Below are 9865 nucleotides of genomic sequence, written 5' to 3'. Positions count from 1 at the left end.
CGCGGGGCGGGGGCGCCCCTCAGCGGCTCCCTGAGGGGACCCGGCGCCCTCCGTGCGGGCCCGGCGCCTCCCGTCGCGGCTTCCTCCCCCTCACTGAGGCCCCGTCTGCCTCGGGCAGCCCCTGGGGGCTCCCCAGGGTCAAACCGGGGTGTGCGTCCATCGCTCCATCCCCTCGCCGCCCTGGGGTACCCTGACCCTGACCTCCATCCCTGAGCTCCCGCCCGAGGGAAACGAGCGGTTTGCCCACAGCTCTAAAACATCCAGCGTGAGGGCGAATCCTTCCGGCCTGTGCCTGGGGAAGGCGGTTTGTGGCGGGGAGATGTCTCCAGGTCCGTCCCCAACCGGGAAGGGTCCATCCCCGCTTCCCCGCGCTCGCCTTCGTGTCGGGCTGTCGTGGACCCTCCCCGGCTGCTCTGTCCCCGCTGTGGGTGTGGACAGCGGAGCGAAAGCGCTGGGCCGGTGTCCGTCAGGGGCACCCTGGGCACCTGTCTGCCCTCCCCGAGGCAGGCTGGCTGTGGGTGGGGGGCACAGAGAGGGGCTGTGTGCCTGGCGGGAAGCCGGGGGGTGCTGGCAAGGGCACGCAGGGTGTGATGTCGGCTCCCGAGGCCTGCGACAGCCGCGACGCCTTCCCCTGTGTCCCCCCCCTCCTCCCCTCCGCCCCCCGTTCCTGACGTCCTGAGCGCGGCTGCGGGAACACAATGAGGCCCTGAGGAGCGCGGCTGCTCTGGCTGAGGAAACGGCTGCTGGCTTCCTCCGCACAGCCCTGCCCTGGCCCCCGCAGCTCACACAGCCTGGAGACCATGGGCATGTCTGCGGAGGACGAGCACGCCGCGAGCCCCAGAGGTAACGGGGACGCTGCGGTCACTCCCCGGGGAGCTGGCTGCACTGGGCAGGGGAGGGATGCTACTGCTTGCAGCACATTTTGGGGGCTCCCCTGCCCTCTGCCTCACCACCCCCTGGACCTTTTCCCTGTGCTGGGGTTGGTGCCTTGTGCTCTTGTGGGGGTGAAAGCCCGGCTCTGCTTCCTGATGGTGATAATGGTGCCAGGGGCTGCGCTGCTCACTGCACAACTCGTCCTCAAAGCCACTGACCTCCTCTGAAGCCCCCCAGTCCCCAAGGGTGCCCGTGCAGGCACGCTCCCCAGCAGAGTGGAGCCTGGCTTGGCACTGGGTGACATCCTCGCAGGGCTGCAGAGAGTTGCTGGGGATGGGGCAGGGGGAAACGATGAAACCGGGCGCTGGGGATGGGGGCTGGCATGTGATAACTGTGCTGGTTCTCAGCTCTCTGCTCTGGCCAGGCGGCCTTTGGCATGGCTTCGGACCCTGTGCCAAGGGGGACGCCGTGGTCCCCCCACAGCTGCGAGGGGGCTTTCAGGAGACTGTGAGCCTCCCGTCCTCACCGCAGCCTGCCTCTCCTTCATGCGAGAGCTGCCATCTCTCCATCCCTCCTGCTGACTCACTGCCAAAGCCTCAGCCCCGCTGAGGGCTCCCCAGGTGCCATCAGACCCCCCTCAGACAACGCAGCCTTGTGTTTGGGGGGAGCGATGGGGATGCGCGCTCAGCCTGGGGGACAGCCCGAGCTGGCAGGCTGGGTGGCAGCTCCTCGGGGCAGCCTTCTCGCTGCCACAGCCACTGTGACAACCCTGGTCCACCGCGGTGGTACCTCAGGGGGGGCCCCACGGAAAGACCTGCTTGCTGCCACGCTGTCTGGTTTCCCACATCTGGGTGTGCTTGGAAGTGCGCTGGCAGCCAGCTTCCTGCCTCTGGCCTCAGGGGCCCTTCCTGCCCCACCGGGAGAGGCTTCGTTGTGCTCATTAACGCCTGGCTTCATCCCCAGATGAGGAGTGGCCGGAAGCAGAGAAGGCTGAGAAGTTGGCCAGAGGAGCTGCTCTGAAATGGGCTTCAGGGGTGTTTTACCGCCCCGAGAAGCTGGAGGGGCTCGGGCAGTACCGGAACCGAGAGACGCAGAGGAACCGCTCCATCCAGTCCCGGCTGAAGGTGGGTGTTTGCCACAGCCCACCCCATGGATACCCAAGCAGGGATCGCAGCCAGGGTCCCCTCTTCTGCGTTGGATCATCTTTGTGTCCACTTCTGGCAAAATCTTGTCCTTTGGTTGGCACTTGGTGGGAGAAATGCAATTGTTTGGGGGAAAAGATCTGGCAAACTCCACCACCACTCCCTGCCCTACCCCTGGGCAGTGTCTGAAGTGTTAAAATGAGTCTCCCGTGACCATCCTTCAAAACAAAACCCCAAGGGTGTTCAGCGTGTCCTGTGTGCGGGAGTCAGCGCTCCCCAGCACCATCCCACCCCAGCACCGAAAGCTCCCCTTCCTCGTGGCTGGGAGCTCCAACCTGCCCCTTCCTCATGGCTGGGAGCTCCAACCTGCCCCTTCCTCATGGCTGGGAGCTCCAACCTGCCCCTTCCTCGTGGCTGGGAGCTCCAACCTGCCCCTGCCTGCAGATCCCTGCAGGAGAAACTCCATCTCTACACACATCAGGAAGGGCTGTCCCCGGTCCCCATGCACACCTCCCTGCTCAGGGCGACCCTTTTTGCATAACCTGAGGAATGATTAACCTCAGGACCCGATCGATCTGAGCACCTCAACATTCTCCTGATTATTTTGGAGATGGTTTCTCCTACCTGAATGCGGGTGAATTGTCCAGGAGGCAACTTGTTTCAAGTGATGTGGCCTCAGAGAAAAGAACTTGCTTCTGGTGACACTGGGTAAAAGTGCTTCTTGGCGCCAGGAGTTAAATGGGCGGACAGGGCATGGAGATGTGCCAGTGCCACTGCAGGGCTGGAAAAGATGGAAATCCATTTGGGAGGAGGGTTCATTTGGCCACTGAGGCGCTTCATGCCATTAATATGCCTTGGGGGGGGGTACATGGGGGCCCTGTGGCCTGCTAATCTTTTTCAAAAGCAAAGTAATCTTTTAAAAATGAAAGGAGACGTCTGGTTACTGCTTACCCTGCTGCCTTGGCCACCTCAAAGTGATGCCCTTCTCCCACCTCAGGCACAGCAGCAACTGCCCGCCCCCCCCCACCCCATCTCCCCCAACCCCATATGAGCCATTCCTGCTGCTAGAGCGGGTTTCTTGAAGCTGGGTCCGATGGAATGGGGTCATCACAAAAGATCTGGGGGATGTAATCGTGTGATGGCAGAGGCAGGTGTGACCCTGTGGGGCTGGGAGAGTGCATGCAAGAGAGACCTTGCAGAGCTGGGGCAAAGAGCCTGCGAGGCCTCCAGCCTTTGGGAGCTGCTCCACTGCCCCTTCCATCCTCTTCTGCTCCCCAGTCAACTGTCCAGTCCTACCTGGAGGGGGTAAATGCGGGGCTGGAGCAGCTGCGGTCGGCGGCTCAGGAGGTGCAGAGCGTGTGCCAGGACCTGGGGGCTGCGCGGTGGGCCCTGCTCGACGGTGCAGACCGCTTCCAGGGCCTCCAGCAGATGCGGGCGCTGATGGCGGAGCATGTGCAGCTGGCCTCGGTGGTCCAGGTGCTGCCCCAGCTCTTCTCAGGTAAGGTACTGGCCCAGTCCTCGTGGATTTGGGCTGGAGGGCACTGGGGAGAACATCACTCCAACCCCAGGCTCTGCTCAGGACTGGCAGCAAAGCTAGAGCAGGTTGCTCTGGTTGGGTGGATGGAGGTGCCACTGCCTCCCCAGGGCCTGACCCAGAGCCCCACATCTCAGACCCTTCCCCTCACCATCTCCCTGCTAACCTGCACCCGTGCCCCTGCTGCCAAGCCCCTTCGCCCCCCCGCACTCAATCCTGGCATCTCTCCTCCCTCTCCCACAGTCCACGAGGTTTTTTCCCATACCCTGCAGCTGCTCCGTGGGCAGCACCTCCTGGAGGCCCACGCGGAGCTCATGATGATGGAGCACCTCCGGGATGACATCCTCTCCCAGCTGCACCTCCGCGGGCTCTCCAGTGCCCAGGCAACTGTGCTGTCCTACTTTGGTGGCCTGCAGGAGCTCAATGAGAGCCTGGCCAAGCAGCTGTGGGACATCGTGGGCAGCAGCCTGCGGCTGGTGCGCGAGGACCCAGTTCTCTTCGTCACTGCTGTAAGGATCATCGAGCGGGAGGAGAAAATAGACGATACGCTGCTCCTGGAGGCCACCTTCCTGCCCCCTGGCCGCCCAAAGGGCTGGAGGCAGAAGTTTTACCACGTTCTCCAGGAGACCATCACAGGAGCCCACTTTCATGCTGCCCGCATGGACGCTGAGGGGCCAGGGCTGGCCAGGCACCTGACAGCGCTGCAGAAGGACATCGTGTCTGAGCTGCGTGTGGTGAAGGACCTGATGGTCCAGTGTGTCCCAGCTCACTACAACATCCTCAGCGTCTGCACTGCCACCTACCACCAGGCCCTCACCAGCCACCTCCAGGACATCCTCCGAGAGGACCTGGACAAACAGGCGCTTTTCCTCCTCCTCGAGTGGACGCTTTGTGTGTACCACAGGTCAGCACCCAGCCCAGCACCAACCAAGCAGGGGACGTTGTGGAGAACAGGGTTGTCCGCCAGCACACGGGTGGGTTGGGAGAGCCCAGCTGCCTGGGGCTGACCACAGGGAGGGCAGAGGGAGAGGTAGGAACTGCTGGAAAACACAGATCTTCCCAGCCCTGTCCCACCTCTGCCCTCCAGCCCAGAGATGATGGGTCACCCTGACCTTCTCCCAGAAGTGGACGTTTCTGCTCTGGGTCCCTTGATGTCCCCTGAGCTCGTGGATCAGACAGAGAGGAAATACGTGGTGAAAGTCAAGGTGAGCGAGCGGGACAGTCAAAGGGGTACAGAGACCCAGTGACCACCACTGAGCCAGCATCTGCTCTGAGAGCAACAGGAGACCATGAGCCTGTGGGACAAGGCCCAGGACTCACTGCTGTGCCATGTGCTGGGTCTCAGGGGAGTTGGTATCCGACTTCTTGGGCTGACCGTGGTGGGTGTCCATCCCACAGGCTAGTGTGCTTGAGTGGATGCAGAGGACCCTGGAGGTGGAGTTCAAGGAGTGGTTCAGGGAAGAGGAACCTGAGACGGACCATCAGGGCTTCTTCCAGTCAGCCCTGCCTGTCATTGTCATGCAGGTGGGTGCAGCTGGGGCACGGCCATGCTGATAGCCCCCAAAAACAGGGCTGTGGCCTGCAGCCTCTCAGTGACTCACCTCCACTCCTCTCTCCCTCTGCAGATGCTGAATGAGAATATCCAGGTAGCCTCCTTGATCACAGACTCTCTGCAGCAGAAGATCTACAACATGGCCTTGGAGGAGCTCGAGGCATTTCTGGGCCGGTCAGTGAAGCCCCTCGCACCCCTGCCCATCCTCACAGACCCTGGGTCCCATGGTCAAGCACCACAGGCTGATGGTGGAGACCTGCCGTGGCGAATCCTGTGCTCACGCAGCTCTCGGAAGGCTCAGCAGCCTGTCCACCCATAGGGCTACTGTCTCAGCCTTGGGACCACCAGCTCCCAGGGCTTGCTGCCCTAGGTGCCTCTCCCCTAGCGCCGAGCCCTGCTTTCCCAAGGGGTCCACAGTGGGTCCCACTGTCCCACCCTGCCCAACAACCTGTCACTCTCCAACCCAATGGCAGGACCTGGAAAGAGCCAAGTGAGCTCATAGAATGACTCGAGCGTGTCCAGAGAAGGGCAACGAAGCTGGTGCAGGGTCTGGAGCACAGGTCTGATGGGGAGCGGCTGAGGGAACTGGGGGGTTTAGTCTGGAGAAGAGGAGGCTGAGGGGAGACCTCATGGCCCTCTACAACTCACTGAAAGGAGGGTGCAGAGAGGGGGGATGAGTCTCTTGAGCCAAGGAACCAGCACCAGGACAAGAGGGAATGGCCTCAAGCTGCGCCAGGGCAGGGTCAGACTGGCTCTTAGGAAGGATTTCTTTGCAGAAGGGGCTGTTGGGCGTTGGAATGGGCTGCCCAGGGCAGGGGGGGAGTCCCCATCCCTGGAGGGGTTGAAGAGTCGGGTTGACCCAGCGCTGAGGGATCTGGTGGAGTTGGGAATGGTCAGGGTGAGGTTCATGGTTGGACTGGAGGAGCTTCAAGGTCTTTCCCAACTGAGATGATTCTGTGATTCTGTGAGCTGGGAGGGTTGTGGGATGTCCATGTGTCCCCCAGAGCAGCCCCAGGTCCTTGTGGCGAGACGTCTGGGGCTCTGCCCACCCACGGTGACTGACTCGCTGTGTTGCAGTCTGCGGGAAGCCCTCATGCAGTGCGGGAAGGAGCACCAGAAGGACCGTACCATACCCAAGTACTATGTCTCTTACCTGCTGGCCATGCTCAACAACAACCTGGCTCTCAGGTAATGTGCACCAGCACCTTGTAGCTCTTGTAGAAACCCCACCACCCACAAGGAAGCCATGTCCTCCCCATCCCCCTGCAGGACCGGTGTCCCCACCATGATTCCCAGGCTACCTGTCCCCTCCCTTCTTCTCTCCTAGCTCCTCCGTCTCCTCCCTGCACCCCAACACGGCCCACAGAGAAGTCCCCGCATCCCTCCAGGCTGCTCTAGACAGGACGCAGAAGAAAGCCTGCCAGCTGCTGCTGGAAGAGCTGCTCCTGGACCTGCAGGTACATTTGTCCCCAGCCTCTGAGGCTGGCAGGGCTGCAACAAACCCAGCCCCAGCAAGAACAGCCCTACTGCTACACCCCCAGGCACGGGTTTAGTCCTGCCCAGGACCCCCGCCATGCACCCCATGGCCTGCTATCATCCTGCAGCCACCTCTGCCAGCCTGGCTCCCAGACCTTGATAAATTGTCTGCAGCTCACCCGACGTCTGTCGCCAGCCAGCACTGCCCTGTATTGCTGGGGGAGATGGCTTGTGGCCCCCAAACCATTTACCAACTAAGCCCAGGAGCCACAGCCCCCCCCCGGCTGCCTCACGCTCCTTTTTATGGCTGTTTCATGGCAGAAAACCAACAGGAGAGAGGCAATGTCTGTGTGGAGGATGCAAGCCCATGTGTGACTGCCCGAGTCATTTCCTGCCAGTGTAGTCAAATTTAGCTTTCCTGGAGTCTGGACCAAAAATCTGGAATAATTAACGGCATTGCTATTTAGGGCTTGAATGCCACAAGAACAAAGGAGCAGCTAAAGGGTGAAATGCTCACAGGCAGCTTGGAGACTGCCATGGCCCCAGCAGAGACACAGAGGGAATGTCTGCCTGCAGGCAGGAAGACAGGCAAAGACAGCAGAGGAGGAGGAGGTCAAAGCCCTTGACCAAAACCATGTTATGTCTACACAAGGGAAGTGGAGTGAAAATTAAAAATAAAATCACAGCAGGACAGGCCAAAAGCGAGTGTGCAAGGAGCAGCTTGCTGCCCAGACCTCAGGTGCTGCCCACAACGGGGCATCACGACCCAGATAAAGCCCTGAAACGTGGTGTCAGGGAGGGGCAACCCCTGGGTATTTTCATAATTTCCTAATTTAGACCACTCTTTCTATTTTTATGTTGACTTTTGGCTGGCAGCGGGTGCTTGGGGGTGTTGCAAGGCAAAGTGGCTGTGCTGGCAGGCAGCAGGCAGGCAGGGGCTGCGGGAGGTCGTGTCGCCCTGCAGCTGGCAGCTGCTGCGAGCGTGACGCGAGGCCGGGCACCCTACGCTGCTCCTCTGCTCCTTTCAGCCCCTCTGCCTGCAGCTGCCTTCCCGCAAGTGGCTCTCGGGGTCCCAGCTTGTCAGCAGCATGTGTGAAGTGATTGACAAGTATGCAAAGGACTTCTCCCGCGTCAGGAAACCTGTCTTCACGGTACGGTTGCTGCGGGGTGTCCTTCAAATGTCTGCTTGTCTGCAGGGCAGGGAGGTTGGGCAGTTGGGTGCCGTGCTGGGGTGCAGTTGCTGCTGGGTTTGCTGGAGAGCCTGTATCTTCCAGAGGATACCATCATGCAGAGTTTCCCTCAAATTCAGCTACTTTCTCTGTTCCTCTGGCCAGGGGGCTTCCCAGCAGGTTGTCCCCACAGCTTGGTGTCGTATCCAGCCCCTTTCCCTTCCTTCCCTGGGCCATGGGGATCCAACACCCAGGCGGTGCCCAGTGCTAACAGCTCTCCCCTGCCCAGCTCCTGCTGATGGAGAGTGAGTTCCTGGTGGCGAGCCAGTACCTGCGGGCGCTCATGCAGAAGAAGATGGTGTGCAAGAGCAAGGAGGAGCGGGGCCAGCTCTGCGACCGCCTGCTGCAGGACGCCACGCAGCTCCGGGAGCTCTTCTGTGGCCTGGTGAGAGGTGCCCGGGTGCAGTGGGGAGCCGGGGCTGGGCCACGGGAGGGGAGTATCACACAGCGAGGTGGGTGCAAGGAGCTCATCGCTCACCTCCGTCACCCTCCCGCTCCCCTCTGGCCCACAGCAGACGGGGTGGGTTTATCAGCCCCCAGACAAGACAGGGCTGTTACACTTGGGCAGTTGTGAGGCCAAGACAGCAGGAACTGCCTGGATTAGGGACTCATGGGACCGCTCACCCTGCGCAGAGCAGGTCAGCAGGGCTGCACAGCCTTCCTCTCGCCCCGGGGGACACGCTAGAGACACCAGCCACAAGGTCTCCACGCGGGCACTGAGGACTGGGCTGCAGCTCACCAGCCACTGCGGTGGCCTCCTCCCAGTCTCGCACGTTGGCCACTCTCCTTCCCAGGGCCTGGACCGGAGCCAGCAGAGCCTGGAGGCCGTTTTTGCCCTGCGGGAGCTGATCTGCCTCAAAGACCCGACACTACTCAGCCTGGAGGTGCTGGGCTTCGTCACCAAGTACCCTGATGTCAGGTAAGAAGCCCAGCTCGGCTCTCCCACGACGTGGTAGGTGTGAGTCTGCCCAGGGGACCCAGGCTGGGGCTGGACCCCGTGAGGTTGTGCTGCAGAGCAGGCAGAAACCTGGGCTTTTTCCCCCTCCTTCCTGAGGTTTCCTTTCCCCTGCTCCAGATTTGAGGGGTTCTTGCAAAGTCCCAAGGGCAAAGATGTAAAGGAGAAAGCAGTTCTGCTGTGGCATTCACCTATCAGTGTTTGGTGGCCAAACAAAGTGTGAGAAATCACAAATCACCAAATTGGAAATGTCAGAATCAGCTGAAACCCATGAAATGTCAAAACCAAAGTCACAAAGTTTGTCAGGGTTTTTTTTCAAACAAATTTTAAAGTTTGGTTGGTGTAAAGTACCAGCTCTCCCCTGGCCTCAGCTCAGCTTCTCTGGATCATGGGGGGTTTGCAGGCAGGACACGAGCACTGTGGACGGTGCCGTGGGCCAGCAGCACCCAGACTCACCTCTCGCTCTCTGCCCAGTGATGAGCACATCTCCACCTTGCTGGATCTCCGGGGTGACGTCTCCAAGGAGGTGCGGCACATGGTGCTGGACATGATGACGCAGCACCCCCAGGTCCTGCCTGAGAGTTACCGGCCCATCTTCAGCACCATCCTGGTCCCCCCGCCGGAGCTGCCCCTCTGCCTTCGCAAGGGCAAGTGTGCCTGACGCTGCGCCCCACGGGCGTACGGACCGCGTGGGACATCTCTGAGGCTGCACGTGGGGAGAACGGAGATGGCACGTGGCATCCCCTGCGTGCAGCACCTTGCCCTGTGTTGGGGACAGTCTGGATACGTGCCACCCTCTGGTCTTGCCTCACTAAGCCGACTGTCCCTTGCGAGCACAACAACCCCCTGCATAGCTACAGGCTTGGGGAGGTGTGGCTGGAGCTGTCTGGAAGAGCAGGATCTGGGGGTTCTAACTGACAAGCAGCTGACCATGAGCCGGCAGTGTGCCCAGGTGGCCAAGAAAGCCAACGGCATCCTGGCTTGGATTAGAAATAGTGTGACCAGCAGAAGCAGGGAGGTGATAGTCCCCCTGTGCTCTGCACTGGTGAGGCCACACCTGGAGGGTTGTGTCCAGTTTTGGGCACGTCAATACGAGAGAGATCT

The 9865-nt window shown here is 60.9% G+C and overlaps 1 protein-coding gene across 2 annotated transcripts; it reads left to right on the top strand.

Annotated features, from left to right (window-relative positions):
- The first annotated feature begins 24 nt into the window (after nt 1-24).
- Nucleotides 25-9487, top strand: EXOC3L1 (exocyst complex component 3 like 1). Of its 2 annotated transcripts, none has more exons than XR_012630617.1 (13): nt 25-843; nt 1837-1997; nt 3294-3513; nt 3793-4453; nt 4637-4754; nt 4948-5073; nt 5175-5275; nt 6179-6289; nt 6429-6558; nt 7606-7728; nt 8036-8191; nt 8572-8725; nt 9236-9487. XR_012630617.1 is itself a non-coding variant. In XM_074882090.1 (13 exons), exons 1-13 carry the CDS (start codon nt 801-803, stop codon nt 9420-9422), a joined length of 2262 nt encoding a protein of 753 aa, XP_074738191.1. In that variant the 5' UTR covers nt 25-800; the 3' UTR covers nt 9423-9487. The 2 variants fall into 2 exon arrangements, 1 of the variants encoding a protein (XP_074738191.1); XM_074882090.1 differs by having other exon boundaries at nt 8601-8725.
- The last annotated feature ends 378 nt before the right edge of the window (nt 9488-9865 follow it).

The sequence above is a fragment of the Strix uralensis genome, chromosome 12, assembly GCF_047716275.1.
Source record: "Strix uralensis isolate ZFMK-TIS-50842 chromosome 12, bStrUra1, whole genome shotgun sequence".
NCBI lineage: Eukaryota > Metazoa > Chordata > Aves > Strigiformes > Strigidae > Strix > Strix uralensis.
The sequence above is the reverse complement of the archived record's forward strand: the minus strand, read 5'-3'. Positions and strand labels throughout refer to the sequence as shown.

Excerpts from the sequence above, each read along its gene's own strand:
- EXOC3L1 (XM_074882090.1), top strand. The coding sequence starts at position 801 with ATGGGCATGTCTGCGGAGGACGAGCACGCCGCGAGCCCCAGAG. Across the intron at positions 1,998-3,293 it reads CCATCCAGTCCCGGCTGAAG|TCAACTGTCCAGTCCTACCT; the intron begins GTGGGTGTTTGC and ends TCTGCTCCCCAG. Across the intron at positions 4,454-4,636 it reads ACGCTTTGTGTGTACCACAG|CCCAGAGATGATGGGTCACC; the intron begins GTCAGCACCCAG and ends TCTGCCCTCCAG.